The sequence below is a fragment of the Phocoena phocoena genome, chromosome 9, assembly GCF_963924675.1.
Source record: "Phocoena phocoena chromosome 9, mPhoPho1.1, whole genome shotgun sequence".
NCBI lineage: Eukaryota > Metazoa > Chordata > Mammalia > Artiodactyla > Phocoenidae > Phocoena > Phocoena phocoena.
This window is the reverse complement of record NC_089227.1, coordinates 104438396-104466070: the sequence shown is the minus strand read 5'-3', so window position 1 is coordinate 104466070 and position 27675 is coordinate 104438396. Positions and strand designations below refer to the sequence as shown.

Here is a 27675-nt window from a genome sequence, read left to right as displayed (position 1 = left end):
GCCCACCACAGAGCAGGCAGCCCCCATCCAACAGATAAGTAATCAATGCTGCTTGTCCTAAGCATTTTTACAGCATTTTTACAGCAATGGGACAGTAAAATCATACTCCCTGATAAAATGAAACAAAACCGGGATTTACTAATCAAAATGATAATAAACTAAATAACCACTTGGAAAGGTAAAAATGGTATTTGTAAATAACTCCAGAAATTTATGGATTATACATGGATTTAAATAGCATCACAGACTTTCCCTCTCCCAAGTGAGTCCTCCACCAAACTTATGCTTCTTAGGGCCCCACCTCTTTCTTGGACAACGACCCATTTTCAAATGAGACCTGAAGAGGCTGTGATGTAATCGTAGAAAAGTCCGCGTGGTGTTCGTGGCTTGACCTGAGAATGTGCTGTCGTCTTCAAACTGTCCAGAGAAGCAGCTACTCCACTGAAGTGCTTTTTTTTTTTTTTTTTTAACTGTTCTGTGGTTGTAACTTGGTCTCCCCAAGGCTTTGTTGGGCATGCTGTTCCAGAAGACTTGTCAATAAGAGAATTACCTGATGTGCCATCGACTTTCGCAGCTGTGTGAGACTCACCCCTGAACACTCATGGGGTTTTCACTGCCATGTTCCCCAGTGATGACCAATCCCAGATTTCCATCCTCACTGATTTTCCCTGTGTGCCCGCTGCCTACAATTAACTAAGGCCTAGTCAGTAGAGTACTTGGTTGCAAAGAGCAGAGACGGGCTGTGCTCACTTAAGCAGGAAAAGAGTTTGCTGGAAGGACTTTTGACAGCTCACAGATTCAGTGGGAAGGCTTGAGAAATGGGTTCCGAAAGCAGGCAGGACTGCCGGGGGTCTGGGCAGCCACACCCAGCCATCGTGCCCAGGGACAGGAGTGCAGGGACATGGTCACACATGGCCCTGAGGGGCCTCTTACTATCACTGAGTGACCTGGGCATCCCTGGACTCTCCCCACAGATTCCAGGTTTAGGGCCTGGAATCCGCCTGACCCAGCCTTCACCGCATGGCTGTGCTCTGCCTCGTGGGCCTTCTGAACGGAAAAGTGAGGCCTGGGATCCAGCCTCCCTCTGCTGTCTCGCAACAGAAGTGTTCGCTCACTCTTTAAATCATTCTCCCAGTTAGTCTCCAAGTTTTGTAAAAGTCACATCAGGTCAGAGCAGCTCCACTGTGATAGTTTCCCTGATAACCAGCCAACCTGACGTCCATGCCCCCTATAACTCCACCATTGAAAAGTGAGCACACTCCAATATATGTGGATTTACTCATTTAAATGACGTACATGTGTATGGCTATATATAAATAAGACATATCAGATGAGTGTTTTAAAAGGATGGGGTAAAAAATAAATAGGAACATACATTTAGTATTTCCTCCCACACGACACTGGGGCTTTTCTGCACCCTTGGCAGGCCTGCTCCTGGCCTTGGCAACCTGTCTGTCTTTTTCCTCCCAGGCTGGGCTTCCTGTCTCCTTGCCTGCAGTTAGCTGAGGCTGCAGTCTTGTGTGCCAGGTGCCCCGGCGTGGCCACAAACGTCTCTGCCTCAGCACATGGGAGAGTCACTGGGGAGCCCGGGCAGAGCCACAAGCCACGGGCCACGAGCCAGGGTCCACTTAGAGAAGCCCCTCAGCCCTCACCTGCTGCCGAAGGGCTGCGGTTCAAAAGAACAGGCCGCTTTGTCCGTCCCTGAGGCTTGGGCCTCATCTGTTCCAGCAGCTGGGGCACCTCACCATCACAACTGCGCTTCATTCTTGTAAGTGACCAGGCTCCCAGGAAGATTTCGTGGATTTCTTCACGTATGAACTAAGTATATGTGGCTCTAAGTCATTACTATGTGATTTACTATTTTCTGATGTTGAAACCACTGAATATTTTATTTTCATATCTTGGGTTTATATATTCAAAGTGCTGAAGTACAACAGTAAAGCAAGAGTTAGGAGCAGCAGAGGACCTTTAGGTTACTAGCTTGTGGTCGACACTAGCTGTAGGTAAGTACCCAGCCGCGCGGGGGCCAGGCCTGGGAAGACAGAGTATTGTAACCCTACCGGCAGCCCCCCTGCGGGCCAATCAGAACCGCTGTGGAAATGGGCCAGTGAGCCAGGCTACTGTGTCAGAAGGGAGTCCCTTTACTGTTACGAGCAATTCCAGCTGGCCCACTAGACGCAGAGCAAATCAGCAAATTACAGAACCTCTGAGACAGAAGTTTTTAGTCCGTGCCTCACTTACTTCAACTGATTAAACTCATGAATCTGAAGTTTTCTTTTTATAAAGACTAAAATTGGATGGGTTGTCAGCTTTTAAAATATCGTTAGCTTTCCTAAGTACAACCACCAAAATTAAGGTAAACCTTTCCCCCGAATTATATCATTTTATTCCTGTGAATTCAACATTCAAGAATTTTCTTTGGACAGCAAGAGCGGCAGAGAGGACACACGTGGAAGGGAGAACTGTCCCCCAAGGAGAACTCCTCCAGAGCAAGGAGACACGTGTGGTGAAACACGTGTGAGCAGGACAGGAGAACCGTGTGCCGTGACGAGGGCGCCGGGTGAGCCTGGCTGCCCACGGAGAGCGGGCTGAGGCAGACGAGCGCTCGGGGCTGTCCGCAGCAGGGCCTGCCACACAGAAGGACGCGGGAGTTGGTCACGCAGGTTGTTAGTTTCATCATAATAGGAAGTTCCGTAATTTGAGTGAGATCTGTATACTGACAGACGTGGATCTTCTAGAAATGAAGACACTTCATTGTGTTAAAATGACATTAATTATATACGTACTCCGCTAGTCTTGTGAGGAATGGAACGGGTAGTAACCCACCTGGGTAACCCGTCTTGAAACACAAATAGTTTATAAAATGCTGAATATTAATGATACAGAGTTGCTTTTAATTAGGCAAGGAAGAGTAGTCTTTTTCAAAATTCTTGATCCTATGTAGCTGCTAAACTTCTTTATACATTTTCCTCTTTTTGTGATTTTCTAAGCAAGTGTTTCCTCTGTGGGATTTGGAGTGTCGTTCTTTCACGGCTCCTACAGATGCAAGAGGAGGGCAGGCTGGGACCTGCGGGGAAGCTCCGGGGGGCGGGGGAGGAGCTGTGGGGAGGCCTTTTCCCTCGGTGCTTTCACAAAATGCCATCATCAAAGCGGAATTTCACACTCAAGGGCCTTGGCGCTCACCCCAGAGTGGGTGGTGAAGGTCCTGGGGCCCCACGTGCTGTGGGCACAGGCCGGGCCCCCCCCTCCTGGTGGGTCCCCCCGCAAGCAGCACTGCGGAGCCGCTGGCTGCCCTGTCCCGGGCACAGCCTACCTGTGTCTGGATCTTCCCCCAGTCCTCTTCCGGGAGCTCGTGGCCACACGTGTACTCCAGCTGCTACAGCACGCTGCGGTTGAGGGCCAGGCAGCGGTCGATCTCTGAGAAGAGCTCGTCGATGTCCGTGTGGTAAGAGCACAGCAGGCGGTGGCTGATTTCTGTGAACTGGGGACACGGCGGGGGCACACTTACTCACAGGCAGCGATAAGTTCTGGAGGTAGGTTGAAGGGAAGCCCCTTCTTGAGTTTCGACCACCCTTCCTGCTAATTTCCCTAAGGGCCTGCCTCTGAATAGTATTTCTTGGGGAAATAGACAGACGGCGATTTCCTTAATCACTCCAAGTCCAGAGAATTGGTGCAGAGATTTTACCAGAACGGGGCACCTGGTTGTAAGCCTTGCTTGTTAGCAGGGAATACGTTGATGAGAAGTTGAGAGGAGAAAGGATTAGAATTTTGCACAAGTAGTCACATGGTCATCCCGGTCCGGCGCCAGTTACTCTAGTCTTCACGGGGATGGTCACTGCACAGTGCCGCTTTCCTGGGGCCACCACCAGGCCACCGCTAATGAGAGCTGCTTCGCTTCCCCTTGCTCCACAGCATCTTCCCCTGTGGTTGCAGATTGTGAACGTTTTAAAATATAACATTTAGAAAGTAATCTTTCCAAGAGAAAGATTATCTCTTTCTTTCAAACCGGTTACTCATTCTGCTTTTCTCACCAAGCTCTAAAATCATAATTTTGAACCCCACCCCTTGCCTAAGGACCTTAAAAAATAAGCTGAGTTAATCAGTTTATGGACAATTGTATGTCCCCTTGCTACAGAACACATCTTTAGGATTTACCTTAAAATCCTGTTTTCACTGCTAGCGTAAATATGGAGACGGCGTGTTACATTTTATCTCAAACTTTTGTTCTGCTTTAGAAGTATTAGCCTTAAATACAGTCTCTAATGTTCCGCCAAGCTCAGTCCTTTTATAAAAGTCTATATTTTGATACAAAAAGATTTAGAAAAGCACAGTGATCTCAGGACAAATGAGTTAGTTGTTGGCTGTGGCATGCTGTTGCCTCCTGATGGCAGCAAACCAGAATTGCCAGGATGAATGCACGCATTTGCGGCGCAAGGTCCCTCACCTGTGATTCGTAAAATGCAACATGCCTAGATCACGTGGGAGGTATGTGGACTCATGTGTGACTTCCCCCAGATGGACCAAAATGTGTGCATTTTTGGTCCGTTAAGTGGTAACAGTTGCTCACTGCAAAGTAGTGAAACTGTGATAGCCTCCAGCCTCCCTACTCTGGACTCAGTCTGGCCTTTGGAAATATTTACTGTGTGAGTCTCTCTGATCTCTGTGAATTGTAGTCTCCCAAATTAGGAATCTTTAAGTCTTCTGTGTATACCCTTCCATCAAGATGCCATCCACCCCTTTTTAAAAAAGACAGGGTCGTATAGTTACTGGTTTATTAGAAATTTAACGTCTTAAACTTTTTAGGGTTTTTGTTAGTGTTTTGGTTACAGTTGCGCAGGTTTTAGATGGCTTTTGCCCATTTTCCCGTAAGTCCTGCAGGATCTTTCAGGAACATACACATTAGCAGGGGTGCCTAGATAGGTGAGTGATACTGGGATTCCAAAGGGCTTCAAGATTCCAGAAGTCGGTCTCCTTAGATGGGCTGGGAAGGAAAAAGAGTTTCATGGATTTCAGTTACATTGTAAAGACCTGGATTATCACTGTGGCTTCAAATCCAGATTCTCAGTTACTAGCTGAGTGACCTTGGGCAAGTTACGTTCGCTGTTGAGGGAATCTTATGAGAAAAGACTGGGCAAGTTCATTTGTACCCCCTCCCTTTTCTTTTTAATTCCACATACAAGCGCTGTCATATGATATTTGTCTTTCTCTGCCTGACTTACTTCACTCCGTATGAATTTATCTACAAAACGGAAATAGAGTCACAGATTTAGAAAACAAACTTATGGTTACCAGGGGGTGAGGGGAGAGGGATAAATTGGAAGACTGGGATTGACGTATACACACTACTATATATAAAATAGGTAACTAATAAGGACCCGCTGTGTAGCACAGGGAACTCTGCTCAGTGCTCTGTAATGACCCATACGGGAAAAGAACCTTAAAAAGCGTGGATATATGTATATGTATAACTGATTCACTTTGCTTTACACCTGAAACTAACACAACATTGTAAGTCAACTATACTCCAATAAAAAGCTAAAGAAAAGAAAAAGGCCTGTGAACAGCTGGGGCACAGGAGTAAATGGTTTTTATTAAAGAGATTTGGGGATAGGGATGTATTTGGTCTTATTTTTTTTCTCTCCCTGGTCTTCTCAAAGCGCTGTATGATATACTTGGGAAAAAACCCTTTTAGTATAATTGTTTTTAGAACTTTCTAAAATGTAAGACTTCACCAGCTAGTCTAGATCGACACCGTCTGCAAGAAATGTCACGTGAGCCATGTCCAATCTTAAAATTTATAGGAGCCACATTAAGAAAAGTATCTAAATGGGTGGAATTAAATTTAATATTTTACGTAACCCAACGTATCCAAAATATTTATCACTTCAAAATGTATCAGTTGAATAAGCTACTGAGATCTTTATATTCTTTCCTTCCTGAAAGGCTTTGAAATCCGAGCATGTTGTGCACGCACATCACATCTCTGTCTGGACTGGACGGCCACGGGTGGCTTGTGGCTCCCTGCACTGGACAGCGTGGCCTGGTGGCTCAGAAAGACATACACTAGAAAGGAGTGACCATGATGTCTGGGCATGGAGAGGTAGCCAAGCCAGGGCCACTCCGATAGCTCCTTTGCTAAACGTTTGAAGACTGATGTAAGTGGTAGGGGTGATCTGTTGTTTAAAGGGTGTGGCAGTGGTGTCTGTCACCTGATGGCTGTCTTGCTCGTCCTTCCCCAGCACAGAGCGGTCTGCAGAAGTTGGCGTCCCATCCAGAAACCACATTCCCCATTCCCCCTGTGCTAGGTGGGGCCACGTGACACAGCGTTTCCAATGGGAATGGGGTCTCCGGGCTGGACACACAGGTCTCTGAGGCCCAGGGGATGGTAGGGCAAAAGGATGGTGGGGGGACAGTATCTGTGTCTCACAGGGTGGCATGCTGTGACTCAGGTCACTGAAGCTTCTATTTTCAGTCGTTGAAATTAGGGGCTTATTTGTTTCAGCAATTAGCAGTGTCCTGGTTGAGAGATTGCGGCTCTTTCACGGAACCGGGCAGGATGAAAGGAACTCAGCCCATCGAACCTCGCAGTCATTTAGGTGTGTGATGCGTGGAACGTGTTCTCCGTGGACGTGGGGGACTTTCCCATTTCAAGTATCCTACTCTATTGGACATCCCGTGTGCGCGGTTTGTCTGTTCATTTGTTTTTATGTGGATAACCTGGCGGGATGCCATGTCTGTGTAAGTCACCTCCATTAGAAGTTGCCTTCACGGACCTGGTGTTCCCTTCCAATTCCCATCTGTCCTGCAACAAGACTCGAGCCTGCGCGGGCAGCGGGCAGCGGCTGTGGTGAGTGAGCCTGCCCAGCTTTGGTCCCTGGGTGTTAACCAGGATGTGTGCTGGGCTTCAGGGAAAGGCCGTGCTGTAACACGGCAGGTGGCCCACGGGCTTTGAGTCCAGGCACCTGTGTTTTGGGGTTTTGCATTGCAGTTGATTTTCAGCCGTACTTGGAGGTCTGGAGGAAGATGCTTTTCCATCTATGAATCCAGTTCTGTTTCTTGCTGATTCTAATTACACTTGCCTGGCAGCTGGACCCTAGCTTATGGGCTCCAGCTGGCAGTGTTTCATTTTCTCTGTTCCTCAGCCTTTCAAATACCTGTAATCTCCAAATAAATTATTGAAAGTAGAAGAGTTCCCTATACTTTATAAAGGAAGAATTACTTGGAAATGCATACAGCTGCCTTCCAATAAGTGTTTTATAACTCAAGTTTTCTGTAAATTGGGTTTTCTTGAAGTGTGAGATATTTCCCATTTAGACCTGTAAGGTAAGGTCTTTTCTTCCTCCAGAATTATACCTCACAATAAAAAGGGATCACGTTCTATTCCAGAGTATCTCAGATTATGAGGTATGTTCTCAAATTAGTTCTGAACAGAAGTGCTACTTGGAGCAGACAGGTTGGTGTGAAAGGATCGCGATGCATCTTCTCAGGTGAGGTCCCTGGACCCGCATGACTTGTTAGCAATGCCAACTCCCGGGCCAGCCCCGCCCTCCTGGGTCAGAACCTGCAGGTTGTGGTTTCACAACCCCCATGGGCTTCTGATGCTCGCTCATGCTTGAGGACTGCCATCATAGAAGTTTCCCGATTAATTTTTGAGTCAGAGTTATTTAACACAGCTTTAGTCATCATTCCTGGAGACGTAACCACCCAACTCCCAAGTGTGAGGTGTCCCCGTGAGCTTTCAAAGGTCACTTAAAAGAGCAACGGAGTAAATGTGGAGGCCACGAGTATTTATATACCCCTCTCTGTATATATATGTTAATGTTGTCACGTGTGTGGCGAGGTATCTCTGTGGTGCTCTTCCTACACGTTGAGTGAGTTCTCACGGCTTGAGTTGGAGCTGGTGTGCACGCCGCTGGGTCCCGCGTGGCCCCAGTGGGGACAGTCCCTGATGTCGCCTCCCTGCGCTGCAGGCCGCCTCCACTCCTTCTCACCGGCAGCTCAGGCGCTGGGAGTGCTGCGCTCAAGGCCGGCCCACCGTGCAGAATTCTCCCTGGGTCCCCGGGTTCCCGCCTCTGTTTGTCTGTGGGTCGCTCTGTACGCCAACCACGGGGGACACAGCAGAAACACTTGCTGAAGAAACGGGCTCGTCAGTTTCGCAGATGCAGCCAGTGCCTCTGTGGAGGGCGGGTCTTGATGCGCCCGGCCGGCCGCGCTGGCCTCCGACCTTAGTCTGCTCCCTGCCCCGTCGTCTCTTCGGGGGTTTTCTCCATGACACGGCTGGTTGAAACTGATACCGTTGTCAAAGAGTGTTTCCTGCCTCTTTCCCTCCAGGAAGCTGGGGCGCACCCAGAGGAGGCCGTGAGTCTGGTGGGGAAGCAGGCAGGGGCTCCGGGGCGATGCTCGGGTCTGCAGAGGCCGCTTGAAAACAGCCGCTCCCCACCTGGAACCACGTTCTGAACGGGCGAGGTGCAGGGTCAGTGCCGGACGCAGGTGCGCTCGTTTGTAGTTTCCTGTCCGCCACACCTGGCATCACTTTCACACTCGTTAACGACCATGCTTTCTTCCTCGGCTTAAATGGAAAGCATGTCGTAAATGAGAAAAATAACAATCCCCTTTATATGCAGTGGTGGTTAAAGACTTAAAATGCAGGTTATTCAACCTAAGCTAAGTAATTTTGCCTTTACCCTGCCGCTTAGCTGTGGCACGGTGAGGGGTAGAAAGCATAGATGGGTCCCAGAGGAGCCTGGGCCGGGCCGGGCCGGGGCACATCTTGTTCCTTTAACGACAGGGCGCCCAACCCAGCAGGAAGGCGGGGTGGGGCCGGGAGAGGGTGCGGAAGAGAGGGTCTGACAGCGAGGTGCAGGGGCAGAGGAGGAGCAGGCAGGCGTAGGCCAGGCGCCCCCGGCTGCTCCTTCACCCTCACCGCCTGCAGGGGACACTGCCGTCCGCACCTCGCCTTCCATCGCTGATGCCAGCTTCTCCCCAGCCTCGCCCCCGCCTCTCCTCAGGAAAGGCACTACTTTGCCGTAGGGATCTTCCGGTCTGGCCAGACTCACTCAGCCCACGAATGACCGTCATGCTCCTCCGTCTCTGCGACCTCTGCACGGCCGTGCGTCCCCCGCGCCTGGGCTGGACGTGCGCTCTCTCCGGACGCCCAGAGAGCACTTTTGGCCCCTTCGCTTGACACTTGTCACCGGCTGGGTGCTCATACCTTTTTCCTGTGTGTGTTTCTTATCTCCTCGTTCCTTAGATTCATCTTGGCGAGGCCCTTAGCGTTCAATAAAAAATGTCGACTTTAAGTTTGCAATAGATTAGAAATGGAGACACATACATGCCCTAATGTGCATATTCTAAAGGACTGCAGTACAAGTTCCTTTGTGGGGATTTAAAAAAGGACAGTGTCTGCGTGGAATGATGCTGAAGGAACCCGCCGTGTCAAGATTCAGTGAGACATCAGTGTTTGGCTTCTATTTATAACATTGACGTTAGCTTGTTAATAAACATACCGAAAATCCTTCAGTATATATTTATGGCAAATTTCTAAAAGTGAACTGATGTGACTGTCTTTATTCTTGTGCTGCAAGTATTGGAAAGTTAGCAAGGGTAATATTTTAAAAACTTAAATCATTATATATTTACGGACTACCTATCGTGGCCAGGTCAGAGCAATGTCCTGAGTGTAGCTATTATGAAATATTTCTTAAATGTCAGATTCCTGTGTGATTAGCATCCTTCTTCTCCTGTTTACTGCCTCACTGTCACACGGGTCAGAGGCCTTCAGTGATTGAAAAGGCAAGCACCACACACGCAAAGACGATCGAGGTCTAGTTTTCAAACTAGTGGTTAATATTAATTCTGTGGACAAAATGCATAAATTTTTCAATTAAAAAATGAATATCTTCTTATATTTTTCTTTTTAAGTCTCACATTTCAGATATTTGATAAATTAAGTAATTACAAATTCAGGTTATTGATATATAAAGCAATTACTGGTCATTTACAAGTACATCCTGGCTAAACAGTAAAAAAAATATACTAACAAAAGTGCCCAGGTGAACTCTGTCTGCCCAGGAGGCCCCTCTCAGCATCCATCTTGATGTCAGCAATTGCTTACTAATGTGTTGACTTACGGCCGCCCTCAAAAGCAAAGTGAAAAGCCTGGAATTTACAGCATATCAATGAATCAGTTGATAAGCTTTTACTGGTTTAATATCCTCCCCGTCTTGCTGCTTGGAGCCACTTCAAGTTAGCAACAGAATGTTTGCCATCTCTATGTGATAAAGGAAGCCAAAGGACTAAACAAACTTTAAGACCATTATGCTGTTTGGCGAGATGTAAATGAAAAAAAGTAAGAGAAATCTCCTGCGGGAGGGTGTGGGAGCGGCAGCCCCTAAAGTCAACCACAGCATCTGACAAATCCCTAACCTCACTTTTTAAACAATGGTCAGGACTTTTAGCTTGGGTTGAGATAGTATAATGCATTTGAAAAGTTTTAATTGCAGCAATAAAAGGCCATACCTCAATTATATGACATATGCTAGCAGAATTTCTAGATAAGGATCAAAGGCATTCAAGGACCAACCACTGCATTCTGGGCAACACTTGGGCTTTCTGTACACACTGGTGACAGGTATGAGCACAGCAGCTCTAGTGACCTCTCCAGGCGGCTTTGATCTGAGTTCACCAGACGACGCAAGAGTGCACCAGGCCTCCTGGATCATCCCTACGGCCCCAGCGCCCTCCATGACAAAGGCGCTGCTGACTCAAGGTTACTTCCTGACACTTACTTGTGGGTACAAAACTCAACATTTGACCCGCACGGTTCTTAACCACGGGACTGTCATCTATTTAAAAGAACCTACAGTGTGACACAACTTCACTTTGCTCTGCTTCAGTCTTGTTAGGAATGTGCCAGTGATATTTCAAAGCGAGGCAGATCTGCGGAGAGAAATCCTCAGCATATGGAAGCATGACTATTTGTAGAAAGATGACCTCTGTATTCTACTTAGTTGAGACCCAGTAGATGCAGGAAGACTAAGGTAAGAAAAGACTTCATTAATCCCCTCTGCAACAGAAGAGTGAAAATGCAAGGCCACAGTTCTTTTGCAAGTAAGATAGATTAATTTATAAAAATAGAATGGCCTGAGCTAATCTAATCTAGAGTATTAAAAACATATCCATCTTGGTGAGATCTTGAAACTTTAAAGGAAACAAGCACTTCCTCATTTATTGTGCCTAAAAATATCCCATTATTATCCCTCTTTGCCTTTCTTTTCTGTGGATTAGACTTCTTTTCCCTGAAGGTAATTAAACCAGTGGTTCCCAAGTATGACAAAGAAGTTTTCCCCCGTCTGCCAGAAAAGAAAACAAGTGAATTCAGTGGAGTGAAATTTCTTAAAGCTAAATGGTTCAGTGTAAAGGCATATCCTTTAGTGTGTGGTCAAGTATTTCCAACTTTCCTGGTGTTGAAAAATAGTCCTCCTTTTATGAGATGATTCTGATGGTGGATGATGCTTGGTTTTAACTCTTACTTGGCAAAACAGAAAGGTTTTGAAAGTTGGCAGTGACCTTGTCGGAGCCCCGAGTCTCTCTTTGACCATCGGTAGACTCCAAAGGTCCGGAGACCACTGGAGTACAGAATTGCAGCAGGCTGCTGGGGGAGAAGGCAAAAGCTGCTGCAATGTCTTGGTCTCACTGGCCAATGAGGTGGCAGATCCGACATTTATCTATCTGCCTTGGGCAGCGGGATGTATCACATGAAATTGGCAATGTCAATCGTGTAGACTAAACGGAAGACGAATTTGCATTACTTTAACTGTCACCAGTGGTGAGTATGGAGATACAGCTTAGAAATGTGGCTGGCGGTTGCACGACACCCCAGATTCAAGAACTGTTGTTCCACAGGTAATGAAAAATTTTACCATATCTGATACTGTGGTCACTGCACATTTTGCTTTGTAGACGCTCCAATTTCTGAAATTCAAACACTGGATCCCTCATAGTACACTGACCTAAGTTCTGTGCACATTTAGGTTGTGAGGAGGGTGACGGGGTGAAGACACGGGTGTCAAACTGCAGAGCTGAAAGGCAGGCCTGTGCAGGAAACCTGGCACTCCTGGAATGTCCCTGTCACAGAGCTAGTCTCCCGCCCCAAGGAGCCTTGATAAACTCACTGTTCACTTTGGCTTTGGAATTTATCTTTCACTGCATCTATTACTAGGAAACCTACAGACCCCAATTCTTCTGAGGCTGGGCTTCAGGGTACATGTTTAGCTCTGAAAAACTGTAAAGATGAATATAATGAGAATCCAGGACCAAGAGTTATATTTTTATTTTAAATATCTTCACCTGTGATTTCTAGACTTTAAAGCCTCATTATACTGACAAGCTTAAGTTAAAGTATTTTTACAGGTATTTAAAGGAAAATGATCAGTTCAAACTTTATTTTTTTACTGAAACACACGTTTGTTCCTTGATGAACTGAATAAATTCAGTTTCTATCATTAGAAGAACGCTCTTTAATTCTTTTGTAAAATAGGGTACACTATTAAACTAGATAAAAGTCTTTCCTAAAGGCACCTCTGGGTGACGATTTCTTTCTTTACTAACTCAGGGTGCATGGTGGTTTCACGTCTAACATTCTTTGTCATCAGGCTGTTCTAGTATTGCACTGTGAAATACTTATTCTACTCACAGGATTACATCTTTTAAAAACCACAAGAAAATAGCCGAAACCCCTAAAGAATATATGTGTCTTAATGTATGTATAAGCCAATGCTCCACTGTTACTAAAAATCCAAGTGAAGGCGGTCACTTTGCCTCATCGACCGTCAGTGTGTCCAGTGCTTTTCTGCACAGCGGCCTGGCGAGGTGGGGGCCGCTGACCCCTCGCTCCACCTGCAGCGTCAGCGTCGAAGCTTCTACCTCACACTGGGGTCACCGGGCCATTCCCCCTGCCAGAGCACGGGCAGAGCTCAGTGCCCAGTACGACATCTGTGTTGTATTCTACTGATTTTATTCATTCCCTTACAAGGTATTTACATAATTAATCCATGTGGAACTTTTTTGAGGATAAGGTATGAAGTAATGTCTATTTTTCTCCTTCACATGAATGCATAAATTAATTGGTTTTCTCAATCTTTTTCTTCACTGATCTCATGTGTGTCCTTTACTGTAGACTTAGAATCCCTGTGCACTGAGGTGGGTGACTTTCTGCTGGTTCATCACCTGTTCATCTAACATTTCACAAGAATCTTAGTTACCAAAATTTTATATATATTTTGATATTTAACAAGGATGTTCTACCTCATTACAACCTTATTGGGATATAACAGACGTACAACATGGTGTAAGTTTAAGGTGTACAATGTGATGATTTGATGCATTTATATGCTGGGAAACGATGACCACCGGAAGGTTCGTTAACACCCCCATCATCTCACACAGTTACCATTTCTTTTTTGTGGTGAGAACGTTTCAGATCTCTTGGCAACTTTCAAGGCTATAATACCATACTGTTAACTGTAGTCACCATGCTGTGCATTAGGACATCTCCTAACTGGAAGCTTGCTCTCTGACCGGCATCTCCCCATTCCCCCCACCCCTCTCCCCAAGCCCCTGGCCACCACCATCTGCTCTGTTTCTGTGAGTTCGACTTTTTAAGATTCTACACATAAGCGGAATCATACCATATTTGTCTTTCTCTGTCTGATTTATTTCATTTAGCATAACGTCCTCAGGGTTCATTCATGTTGCAAATGGTAGGATTTCTTTCTTTCTCTTGGCTGAATTCCATCGTAGATGTACCACATCTTCTTATCCATTTATCTGTTGACTGACGCTTAGGTTGTTTCCGTGTCTTGGCTGCTGTACCTAATGCTGCCATGAACATGGAAGTGCAGAAATCTCTGTGAGATCTTGGTTTCATCTCCTTTGGAAGGACAGATGCCCAGGAGTGGAATTGCTGGGTCATATGGTAGCCCTACTTTTCACTTTTTGAGGAACCTCCATACTGTTCTCCAGAGAGGCTGCACCAATTTACATTCCCACCAACAGTGCAGGAGGGCTCCCTTTTCTCCACATCCCCAACACTTGGTATTTGTTGTCTTTTTGATGACAGTCATTCTAAGAGGTGTGAGGTGATATCTCATTGTGGTGTTGATTTGCATTTCCCTGATGATTAGTGATACTGAAGACCTTTTTCATGTACCTGTTGGCCATTTGTTATGTCTTCAGAAAAATGCCTATTCACCTCCTCTGCCCAGTTTCTTAATCAGACATTTGGGTTTTTTGGCTATTGAGTTGTATGTGTCCTTTATATATTTTGGATAAAAACCCCTTATGAGGTATATGATTTGCAAATATTTTCTCCCAATTTGTAAGTTGTCTTTTTTCATTTTGTAGACTGTTTCCAGTGATGTGCAGAAGCTATTAAGTTTGATGTAGTCCCTTTATTTATTTTTGCTTTCGTTGCTTGTGTTTCTGGTGTTATATCCAAAAAATCATTGCCGAGACCATTGTCAAGATTTTCCCCTGTGCTTTCTTTCTTTTTTTAAATATTTATTTTATTTAATTTATTTATTTTTCTTTTTTTGGCTGTATCGGGTCTTAGTTGTAGCACGCAAGCTCTTAGTTGTGGTGCGCAAGTTTCTCTCTAGTTGTGGCACGAGGGCTCCAGAGCACGTGGGCTCTGTAGTTTGCGGCACACGGGCTCTCTCGTTGAGGCGTGTGAGCTCAGTAGTTGTGGCATGCGGGCTTATTTGCCCCGCGGTGTGGGATCTTAGTTCCCTGACCAGGAATCGAACCCACGTCCCCTGCATTGGAAGGCGAAGTCTTAACCACGGGACTGGCAGGGAATTCCCTGCCCCTGTGCTTTCTTCTAGGAGTTTTGTGGTTTCAGGCTTTAGGTTTAAGTCTTTAATGCATTTTGAGTTAATTTTTGTTATATCCTCTTGATGAATTAATCACTTTATCATTATATAATGACCTTTTCTGTCTGTTACAGCTTTAAAGTCCATTTTGTCTAACAGAAGCATAGCTACCCCTGCTCTCTTTTGGGTTCCACGTGAGTAGAATATCTTTTTCTGTCCCTGCACTTTGAGCCTATTTGTGCCCTTAATGGTGGAGTGAGTCTCTTGTCGGCAGCATATGAGTTTTGTTTTTTGTCTATCCAGTCATTCTATGCCTTTTGATTGGAGAAATTAATTCATTTGCACTAAGAGTAATTACTGATAGGTAAGGACTTACTAATGCCACCTTATTGTCTTCTGGCTGTTTTGTAGTTCCCTTGTTCCTTTCTTCCTCACTTGCTGCGTTCCGTTGTGAATTGATGACTTTCCAGAGTGGTACGCACTCATCCTTTCTCTTGATCTTAGTATCTACTGTAGGGTTTTGCTTTGTGGTTACCATGAGGCTTACATAAAACATCGTATAGGTATAAGTGTATTTCACACTGATAACTTTGATTGCATACAAAAATTTTACCCTTTTACTCCCCCCTTTTGTGTTTTTGATGTCACAATTTACATCTTTTTTATAGCGTATATTCATTAACAAATTATTGTAGCTATAGTTATTTTTAATACTTTTGTCCTTTAACCTTTATAAGAGAATTAAGTGGTTAATACACCACAATACTACAATATTAGAATATTCTGAATTTGACTATGTACTTTCTTTTACAAGTATGATGTATATATTCATATGTTTTCATGTTACTAATTAGCATCCTTTCTTTTAAGCTTGAAAAACTTTCAGCGTTTCTCGTGAGGCAGGTCTAGTGACGAACTCCCTCAGCTTTTGTTTGTCTGGGAAAGTCTTTAATCTCTCCTTCATTTCTGAAGGACATCTTTGCCAGATAGAGTATTCTTGGTTGGCAGTGTTTTCCTTTTAGCACTTGGGCATCTTCTGGCCCATGAGGTTTCTGCTGAGAAATCCACTGTTAGCCTATGGGCATTTTCTTGTTAAGTTAGTTACAAGCTTATTGTCTCTTGCTGCTTTTAAGATTCTCTCTTTGTCTTTGATTTTTGAGTTTTATTGGAATGTGTCTTGGAGAAGATCTCTTTAAATTGAGTTTGTTTGGTGACCTATGAGCTTCATACACTTGGATATCTAAATCTCTCCCCCATCTGGGAAGTTCTCAGCCATTATTTCTTTATATCCTTTCTGCCTCCTTCTCCCTCTCTTCTCCTGGGACTCTAATAATTTACAAATTGTTTCTTCTGCTGTATCCCAAAGATCACATATGCTTTCTTCACTCTTTTTCTTTCTTTTTTCTTTGTTCTCCTCTTACTGAATAATTTCAAAGGTTTTGTCTTCTAATTCACAGGCTTATTCTTCTGGTTGATCCATTCTAATGTTGATGCTTTCTATTGAATTTTTCATTTCATTCATTGTATACTTCAGCTCCAGAATTTGCTTGGTTCTTTTTAATTTTTTCTGTCCCTCTGTTAAACGTCTCATTTTGTTCCTGTATTGTTTTCCTGATTTCGTTGAATGGTTTTTCTGTATTTTCTTGTAGCTCAACGAGCTTCCTCAAAACATTTATTTTGAATTCTTTATCACGTAAATCACAGATCTCCATGTCTTTGAGGTCAGTTATTGGAAGATTAGTGTGATCCTTTGGTGGTGTCATATTTCCTTGATTTTCATGTTCCTTGAAGTCCTGTGTTGCTGTCTTTGCATCTGAGGAAGCAGTCACCTCCCCCAGTCGTTACTGACTGACTTCAGGAGAGAAATCCCTTCCACCAGCCCTGCTGGGATACTGAGGCTTCTCAGACGGTCCATGGATATGCCTGCTCCACGCTCCTTGCTCCCTCTGTGGCAGAATTCCAAGCATGTGTGCCTTCTCTCAATCCTGCAACACATCAGGCTAGGTGCTGACAGCCTCCTTTGCTTTCCCAAGGTGAGGCTGGAGCTCAAGTCGGTGGTGCCTCCCTGCCTGCAGACCTGGGCTGGCTTTCTGCACATGCTCACTAGCTATCTGCCAAAGCTGGCTCTCACTATCAGGGGTGCACCCAGGGAGCCAGCCACATGATGTGGGCGAGGCATGTGGAGTGCTGGGGCCAGGAGAGGGATCTACAGGAGAGGCATCCCCAATGGCTCCTGAGTGGGCTTCTTGATGGAGTCCTCAACACTGTTGGTAGGATCCATATCCCTTTAATGTCCTCTGAGAGTCCTGTTTACTGCTTCCCCAGTCTTTTCCATCCCCAGTCATGTGGCTCATGATCCAGTACTCTGGATGGGGTGAGGGAAAGGTGAGCCTCTTTGGCAGTGTCCCACATGGCTGGGGAAGCCAGGCACTTACTCACATGCCCTCATTTTCCCCTGTGGGAGAAATCACTTGGCCCTGAGCTGTGCTTCCTTGGGGAGAGGGTGACGTGGGTAAAGTCAGGGTATTCTTCTTTCCCTCTCCAATGTGTCCAAACTTGTATTTTTTGTTGTTGTTGTTGTTCCAACAGTGTGCTGGAACTTTGCCTTTGGAAACATGGGCTTCCACAAAGGCTTTCTTGTTGGTAGGTGATTGTCTAAGGCAGTGATCTCCAGGGGCACCCAGGCTGCAGGCGAGAGGGGCTGGGGCAGCTTGGAGCAGGTTCAAGGGCCACTTCAGGGTCCACAGCCTGTGACCCGACGCTTGGGTGGGTGAGACTCCTCCTGGGTCCCTTGGCTTATGGAGCTGGATCCCACGGCTCCCACTAAGGCAGTTTTGTCCGTGGATGAATGCCAAGCTATGTTGCTGGTTAGGGGGAATACAAGTGAGGGACAGCTTATTTGGCCATATTGCCAATGTCATCCTCAGAAAAACTTTTCCTTATCAGTATTTATATATTTCTTGTAAGTTTATTTTTAGGTATTAACTATTATGAAAGGGATCCTTTTCCATTGCATTTTATATCTGATTATTGTTGCTATACAGGATGCAATTATTATTGCATATTTATCTTGGATTTGAACATCTAATGGTTTAGTTCTAATAATTTTTCAAATGATTTTATAGATTTAAAATCCATGTGCATAGACAGTAAATATGGATTATATAATGCACACACATTGTATTTTTGTTTTCTTGTATTATTGCATTGGCAAGGAATGGCCAAAGTGTGATTGTGGGTAACCTATTTTGCATCTTTAGGGTTTCACTGTCTAAAATAATGTGTTTTTAGTTTCTGATATATAGTCTTTATTGAGACAAGGAAATTTCATTTAGTTCTAGTTCGCTGTCATTATTAGGAATGGCTGTTAAATTTAATATATTTTCAGTAAAGATTGAGATGCTTTAATATCATTTTTCTCCGTCATTTTCTTAAAATTTATTTATTTTATTTTTGGCTGCGTTAGGTCTTCATTGCTGCGCGCGGGCTTTCTCTAGTTGCAGCGAGCAGGGGCTGCTCTTCGTTGCGGTGCATGGACTTCTCATTGTGGTGGCTTCTCTTGTTGTGAAGCATGAGCTCTAGGTGTGTGAGCTTCAGTAGTTGTGGCTCACAGGCTCTAGAGTGCAGGCTCAGTAGTTGTGGCTCATGGGCTTAGGTGCTCCAAGGCATGGGGGAATCTTCCCGGACCAGGGCTCGTACCCACCAGAGTCCCCTGCATTGGCAGATGAACTCGTAACCACTGCGCCACCAGGGAAGCCCCTTTCTCAGTCATTTTTATATTTTATATTTCTTTCTATGTTTGCTATTTTTATAGGAGGTAATTTCAATTATATTTTCAGATTTAACAGCACAAAGCTGTATACAATAGTCTTTTATAATTTAGAGATCATTTTCACATATGTGATTATGCTTCCCACTCTGTGTATCTGCATTCTGCTTTATCTAATTTGTTTTAACCCTGGTGAGACTTTACCTTGTAGTTGTACCTGTTTTGTTTTTTTTTTTTTGGAAGAGCTTTTTTTTTCTTTTTTAACAGCTTTATTGGAGTGTAATTGCTTTACAATGTTGTGTTAGTTTCTGCTGTATAACAAAGTGAATCAGCTATACGTATACATATGTCCCCATATCCCCTCTCTCTTGCCTCTCCCTCCCACCCTCCCTATCCCACCCCTCTAGGTGGTCACAAAGCACCAAGCTGATCTCCCTGTGCTATGTGGCTGCTTCCCACTAGCTATCTGTTTTACATTTGGTAGTGTATATATGTCAATGCCACTCTCTCACTTCGTCCCAGCTTACCCTTCCGCCTCCCCGTGTCCTCAAGTCCATTCTGTACATCTGCGTCTTTATTCCTGTCCTGCCCCTAGGTTCATCAGAACCATTTTTTCTTTTTTTTAGATTCCATGTATATGTGTTAGCACACGGTATTGGTTTTTCTCTTTCTGGCTTACTTCACTCTGTATGACAGATTCTAGGTCCATCCACCTCACTGTTAATGTGTTTTAAACTCTGATGAGCTGTTTATCTTATAGTTTCTCTTTTCCAAAGTACCAGCTATTGGCTTCATTTACGAGTTTTACTTTTATCCTAATAAATTACTTATTTTATTTTTATACTTTCTACTTCCTACAGTTAAAGATTTGAATGGTTGGTTCATTATTCTTTCATCTTTCTTGTTCAATAATAAATGTATTTGGCACTACCGTCCTCTAAGTACAGCTTTAGCTATGTACCACAGAATAGCAGTGTCATGAACACCAGAACACTGTATGTTAGATTCTAGATTCCCAAATACACTTTAAAATTCATTTATTTTATTGTGATTTTCTATTTTATTTCTTTTGTTTGTGCATTCCTCATTTATTCTTGAGCATGTCTTTGTGTAGAACATTTTTGTTTCATTTGGTTCAAATCTCCCATAAGCAGCTACTAGCAGATTTTTTTCAATGTAATTCAAGAATCTGTTAATACAGAAATTTATCTCAATCGTTGTTCGTTGTAACTGTTATCCTATCATCTTACGTTTTCTACTCATTATCCTTTCTTGTTGCCTTTTCCTGACTTGTACGGAATATTTTTTTTTTTTTTTTTTTTTGGCCGTGCTGTGTGGCATTCGGGATTTTATTTCCCTGACCAGGGATAGAACCCGTGCCCCCTGCAGTGGAAACGTGGAGCCCTAACCACTGGACCGCAAGGGAAGTCCCTGTAGGAAATCTTTCTATATCACCACATATATATCCACTTTGGTCTTCATCATTGCTGTGAAGAAATCATTGTATGCATGCTTCCTTGGTGGCAGGCTCTTGGGTTGTTTATCGTTCTTCCTCTTTTATAATCATTGCTATAGTTAACATACTCATGAATGTATCTTAGAAAACATTATGAGCATATCTGGGGGGTAAATTTCTAGAGAAGGGATCAAAGGGAACAACTGTCAGCCAGCAGGATGGTACATTCTTAGTTCTACCGATGGCTTATAAGACTATTTCCCCCTCCTTCTTATCAGCTCTAGATAATTATCATCAAAATTTTCTATTCTTGCCAATCTAATAGGTGAAATAGGTTCTTATTCTTGCTTTAGTTTAGTTTCCTCTAATTATGAGTAAGGTTGAGCGTCTTTTTATAGAGTAATCACGTGTCCGTAGTCCTGTAAGCTGCTTGTCACACATTAAGGAAATTTGCTTCTAGTCCTTTGAATTGCAAATATGTTTTCCTGATTTGTCATTGGTCTTTCCATTGTTTCTCCCTGTACACATGTTTTGAAGTTTCATGTAGTTACCAATCCGTTCTGTTATGGTTTGTGTGTGTGTGTTTATTGTTTTACAGATCCTACCAGAGAGGTCCTTCTCACTCCCAGATGAGGAATTTACTTTATAATGCCTTCTTCTAAAATTACTCTGTTTAAGTTTTCATGTTTAACTCTTTGTTCTGTATGGAATATATTCTGGTGTAAGGAGTGAATTCCATTTTTGTTTATACCCTCTCCTCCTCCCCGCCAACCCCCCCCCCCCACTTCCTTCTCATGCCTGACTCAAGCCCAACTCCTTGGGATTTAGAAACTGTACACTAGTTCTACATTTCATATAGAGTTTATCTTTACTTTTTTTTTTTTTTTTTTTTGCGGTATGTGGGCCTCTCACTGTTGTGGCCTCTCCCGTTGCGGAGCACAGGCTCTGGACGCGCAGGCTCAACGGCCGTGGCTCACGGCCCTAGCCACTCCGCAGCATGTGAGATCTTCCCGGACCAGGGCACGAACCCGTGTCCCCTGCGTCGGCAGGCAGACTCTCAACCACTGCACCACCAGGGAAGCCCTATCTTTACATTTTAATTGTTAACATTTCACTGCATTTGTATTCTCTCTTCGGATGTACATGTGTATATGTGGGTGTGTGATCTATTTAAGGGTTAGATGCAGACATCACAATTCTTCACCCCAAATCCTTCAGCATGTGACTCCTGAGAACCAGGACACTGTACCTGACAGTGACACTGCAGTGAACACACAACTGACACATGACTACTGTATAATATATGGTCTATGTTCATATCCCCACATATCCCAATTATAGCACTGGTTTTACGTTTAGTTTTGATCCAAGATTCAACCAAAGACCTCTTGTTACATTTAAATGTTATATCTCTCAGACATCTTTGTTCTAGAACATTCCTCTTCTTTTCTTTATAACACTTTACAATTGAAGTCAGCTGTTTCGCAGAATATTCCTCACTTTGGATTTGCCTGGTTGCATGTGTCCTCACGACTGGGTTCAGGTGAAGCAGCTTTGGTATGAAAGTGCAAAGGCAGTGTTCGGTCCCGGCGCTCCCCGTGCACATTAGGGACCCGTGGGTCACTCTGTGCAGCTAGTGGCAGTCACTGGGCTGTGAAGATGTCTACCAGACCTTTCCAGTGTACAGACTTCTCATTCTTTTCATAAATTCTCACTGATGTGTGGGATGATTCTTTGAGATTGTGTGAAAATCCAGTTCCTCGACAGTTGTTCACCCAATAGCTTATAGTAATTTACTGACATAGTTCTCAAACTATCATTTGTGTGCATCTATACAGTCTGGATATATCTATAGAATCCTGGGTAAAATGAAATTCAGTGACCTAGTTCAATCATCTTTCAAATTCCATTAAAGCACACTGGCATTTTAAAGTCGTGGATTAACGCTTCCTAGATCATGCCTATAGCTCAGCGTGTGAGTTCCATCAAGTTGGAAAAGGTAGGAAAAATCATCAAATTGCAAGAGTCATTTCCTAAACAGAAGTGCAACAGAACAGGACCCCATCCCCTGTCCCAGATGTCAACCGCACCCTGTCCTGCTGGAAGGGGTGTGAATGACTAGGAGAAAACAAGGTAGAATCCCAGATTCTTGATCACAGCCTCTCACCCCCCTGCTTCTGCCTCCGACTTCTCCAAAGGCCAGAGCGGCTGCAGGACCTGCCCACCCTGCCAGAGGGGCGCCTCCTGGAGCCAGGACAGGGGACAGCATCGTGGGCCTCTCCAGCCGGCCGGCGCCACAGAAGCCACTGTTCAACCTCCGTCATCGAGATCCACAGTATTTTAAGGCCATTTGCTCACATACTGCCTTTAATGGTCTCCTATTCCTGAGGGCAAATCAAGTATATTTTCTTGATAAGTCCAAGGCACAGACATCACATAAGCCATGATTCTGATTTTCTTTCGCACATACTGATAGCCACCTTGCTTGGAACAGTTACCTAAGCGATCAGGAAGGGTATTAGAAAAAAAAATCTATTATCGCACTGCTTTAGAGTCGAGCCTAAATCCTCTTGCTCTTACCATTCCCGCGCAGTCCTGGGACACTGTGAAGAAGCCCCTCACACCTCCCACCCCGGCACACAGAAGGTGGGCGAAGTTGCAAGATGCCAGAGAAGGAGACGCACAGACAGCAGCCCGGCGGCCTGAGGTCAGGCCGGGGGTCCGACGACAGCACGGGGTTGATGTGTTGATGGCAGCTGCACGGGGCCAAGGTCCTTACGCTTCACACGCCCGTGGAAGTCATACAGCGGAAGAAAGGGGATCCCGCACACAGTGAAGGGTAATTTTCTATCACTCATTGTTCCACGTGGGAGTGCAGCCCCCAAAATAGGTACTTTTAGAAAAGATCGAAATAAATGTGTGAGTGATGCTTCCACAAATAAGTGTAACAGGGAAGTGTGACTGTGAGTTTTATCTTAGTGATTTGAGGGTCACATCATCAGAATAGCATACTCTCATACAGTGCTATCCTAAAGAAACGTGGACTATAGCACAATCTAAAACAGCTTAAAGACTAACTTGAACAATATGTTAACATTTGTAATAAATACAAATTTTCCGGTGCCTACTGTGTGCTATGGGTCGGGGCTGGAGCAGCTCTGCAGGGAGGGGTTACTGCCTTCACATCACAGGCGCGGACTCTGAGGCCACAGCTGCAGCTGTTGGCCTGAAGCCGCTGAGCTGGGGAGGGAAGACCCGGGACTGCGGCCCGGGTAGCCGCTCCTTCCTCTGGGCCCGGCCATTTTGTATGAGGCACATAACAGAAAGTTGTCAAACAAGCCAAAAAGTACAGATAAGAATGGTTAAAAGAAAGGGTGGAAACAAGTTATTTATTTCTAAAACGCTCACATTTGGTGACCCCAGGAGGTCCTCAATAAAATGGTAGCACTGCGGGCCTTTGTTTCTTTTTTTAAGTTCCCTTCCATTTCTCAGGGGATGTTTATTTAAACAACTGTCATAAAATGGCCAAACAGAAGTTGCTTTGAATTTAACCTTATTCCAATTTTATGAATTTATGATTTGACTAGAAGAGGAAATCTGAAAGTATGGACCGACTGGGTTAGAAAGCCAGTTTAAGGTGCCCGCATCTCAACCATTTGTAAAAAGCCCCAAACTGAAGTAAGGCTCAGGGTTTCATGGCCTCGCTGGCCTCCATGACCCATGAGTCACTGGCAGGGACCCGGCCCGGAGCGTCGAGGGCCACACCCACCTTTGCTTCAAAGAACTTTCTCCTCAACTTGGTGTCCGTGGGCGGCACCGTCCTCCTCAGCTCCCGGTACCACTTCCTGACCACGTGTCCCCTCCAGAAGGCCTGGATCCTGGAGCACAGAACCCCATCAGCCCCGCCGTGCGAGCCCCGGGACGCGGCCAGGCCACAGGGAAGACCCCCCAGCAGCTTCCAAAGGCCTCCGAGCACCCTCTCAGATGGGCAGGCACGTTCCTGCGGCTCGGGGACCCCTCACCTGGTCGCACACTTTATTCTGAAGAGTCGGGCCCCGTCGTGAATCACTCTGGTTTGATACTGGCTCTTTCTACAGAGAGGACAGGTTTTTTTATTTCCAAACTTTTCAAAAGCCTGAAGGCATGCCTGAAGAAAAACATTTCGCTTAAAATTTTACGAGTAATTACTTATAAACAACATTTTTACTTCTAATGTAATTATAGTGTTCTTTTCTCTCATAATTATGAGACAGTCCAGATTATGAAGGGAAGAAGTTTCACCAGATGTTAACACCTTGCTCCTGAAACTTGCTCCAAAAATGGTATTTTATAAGAATATACATGCAGATACATCAAAAACTTCTGGGAACACCTCACGTGAAGGCGGATGGTCCCTGCATACGGGCGACTGTGCAGTGAACTCCGAGGACGAGAGCGGTCACCCACTCTGACGTACCTTACCAGCCACACTCTCTCATACAAACATCTGTGGCTCTTTTGCCACAGAAAATTCACCATTTTCAAAACAGGATGAATTGTACTCTAGCCTAAAGTCATATTTCTAAGCATAAATGGTGATTATGGATAAAATTAATGGTTCCTTTGAGGAGCCTTTACGTGAGAGAGACGAGGCTCCACCCCTCTGAGCTACAAGGATGCTGCGAGCACTTCAGGGTGGGACAGACGCGGGTTACTCACCCTGTGGAACACATGGGAACATGAAAGCAGCACCTGTTCACGAGAAGACAAAGAGATGTTTGAAGTTTAAATTAGTTTAAAAAGAGAAGCAGCATAAATGCATTAATTAAAAGAAAAATTCTGACTATTTAAAAAGTAGGCTGTGTTGTTTCTTTGACAAATTTACAAAGCAGATTAACAACTTTGATATTTACAATATTTAGCGTTTAAGTTTAGCATAGCACAGGTATATAATCTCAACAAGAAAAACTAACTTAACAATCTGAAACATCAAACGAACACGTGAAGTTTGCTGTAGAATGAGTGTATATTTAAAACGGAAACAATTACAGAAGAGAAGTATTTCTGGGCAGATCCAAAGAGAGAGTGCACGCTGGTGAGGACCCAGGCTGGGGGGCGGGGAGCGGGGAGCAGAGAAGGGAAAACAAATATCTTTCCTTAGGGCTTTGTTCAACTCAACTGCACTCTTGAATTTAATTAGCAATACACCCTAGAGACATATGAATCACTTTTTCTTTTTTAAATTCAGGGAAAGTGTGGTCTCCAGAAAATTCCACCTTCCTGTGACCCAAATTCTCCACCAAGTGATGACATTCTGGGCTGTGACAGAGGAGCTTGGACTGAACGAAGAAAAAGGTAGCTGGCTCTTCTGGAAGGAAAGGCCAGGGAGGGGTGAGACCAGGACAGCCAGCACGAAGCGACTCAGGCGCCCGCGGCCTCTCTCCGAATGTGTGGGACGGAGACAGGCGGCAGAGGCGTTTCACCAGCAGTGCAGGCTTCCACCTTCCCAGGGCCACGTGATCCTGGTGAAACTTTCCAGTTTCAAAGTGACCCCCCTGCCCCGACCGTGCCTTCGTTTGGTCTACACTTTTCTTCTTTAATGGGAAGAATGGAAGAAATATCAGAACAAACAGAACTGAGAAAGTTTTAAAACCTTTCCTTGAAACTTACTGCGTGCCACCAATAACCCTAAATTGGAAAAACTCAGTAATGAGGGTCCTTTTTAATTACCAGCCTTGAATCTAACAGCAGCCTTTCGTGCAGTCAATTGCTCATTGTCAGTAGAATCATCTTTCAGAGTGTTTCATCTATCAACAGACATTTGATGATCTATGTTGAATAATATTTTACTCTGTATATTTAAAATATACTTTTAGGGCTTCCCTGGTGGCGCAGTGGTTGAGAGTCCGCCTGCCGATGCAGGGGACACGGGTTCGTGCCCCCGTCCGGGAGGATCCCACATGCCGCGGAGTGGCTAGGCCCGTGAGCCATGGCCGCTGAGCCTGCGCGTCCGGAGCCTGTGCTCCGCAACGGGAGAGGCCACAGCAGTGAGAGGCCCGTGTACCGCAAAAAACAAACAAACAAACAAAAATATATATTTATATATATAAATATATATATATATACTTTTAAATGTCCATAAATATTTGTTATTGGCAAACACTCTCTGAGATAACAAAAATAAACGATTCAGCCTTGGTGAATACACTAAAAATGTCCCAGAAGTTCAGATTAGATTCTAGCTGTCCCAAGCACACTTCCTGAGCTGGCCTACTGTGGATCACGTGAATTGTTTATGTCCTCATCTGTTAAAGGGGTATAATGCCTACCTCAGAGACACATGAGATTAACCGAAGCCTTCTCAAATCATTAAATGTCGGGAAAATGCCGACTATTGTTTATGACTGAGGAAAAAGCTAAACATGAGAACAATAAATAGAAACGCAAGGTGAACACGTGTCTATAACCAAAAATGCTACAGTGAGAAATTTATAAAAAACAACATGGAAGAAATGGAGGGCATGTTGCATCCTGATTCCCCCTTAAGATATTCAACTTCAAACTTTCATGCTTCATACCACAGTCAGGCTAGATATTTATAGCATAATTAAGAAAGAGGTTGCTGGGGCCAGAAAGATTCCTTGTGGCTTTATTAGCTCTTTTGCTACTAAAATGCTAAATCATCCTAGAGGTATTTCTGTGCTTTAAGGGCTAATATCTTTCTGAAATATCCAACTTTCATATACGTAAGATTAGGTTCTGATAGAGAACTAGAACATAATAAGTATGTTTAAAATAACGTGTGAGTTCAAATTAGTAAAGAACAAAATTGTAAGACTGTGAACTAACTCATTAACAGTGAAACTTACTAAAGCAAATTAAGTTTGAGGGTTTATGTGCCAGTGTAGTAAGTAAAGCTGGGGTTCCTAGGCTGTGAATTTTAAGCCTGCCTTTAACTGTATTTGCTGTATTTTTTAAAGCAAAGTTCCCAGTGCCTCTGTGTAGGAAGCATAATGCTATATGCATGCGAGAAACCACTACACGGCGGCCATTAGCTCAAAAAAATAAATCTAAGAATAGCAGAGTCCCTAACCTTCAGGAGATTAAAATTTAATTAGGCAGACAAAGTATGTATAGAAAAAACCCCTATGACATAGATTGATTGTATATTCTGCATATTATCATCAATCTTACTATGGTAAACTTTCATGAATAAAGATTGTTAAAAGATTTTACTTAAAGATCCTTCCACAGGTTCTTTGGAGATATTCAGGCTTGGTTTTTCTTTCATGGTTTCAAGTCACAAAACAACTTAAAAGTTCCCCACCCTTCTGCCCTCGGTGCCTTGCCGGCAGCGTCCCCACTCACCCCCAGCTGCTCACAGCCAGTGGAATGGGAACATTCCTTTTGTACAAACTCTGTACTTGAGAACTAACAGTATTCAGTAAATAAGTCTGTTTAATGAGGGTGTTTAGCTCTTTCTCACACACATACTTTAATTAATGGAAACAAAATGTAAGTCTTTGAGGGTCACATAGGAGGAAGAGACTGGAAAATGAAGCATGGACTCCCTTAGCCCCAGTTCAGAGTCCAGTCACTAG

General features: G+C 44.4%; 1 protein-coding gene across 1 annotated transcript in view; it reads right to left on the bottom strand.

Moving 5' to 3' along the window:
- Window positions 1–2398: 2398 nt before the first annotated feature.
- RNF32 (ring finger protein 32) overlaps window positions 2399–27675 on the bottom strand; it is a 36017-nt gene continuing 10740 nt past the window's right edge. The window contains 5 exon segments of the mRNA XM_065884174.1: window positions 2399–2611; window positions 3293–3481; window positions 23865–23973; window positions 24118–24242; window positions 24794–24826. Coding sequence (XP_065740246.1) covers window positions 2399–2611; window positions 3293–3481; window positions 23865–23973; window positions 24118–24242; window positions 24794–24826 — 669 coding nt within the window.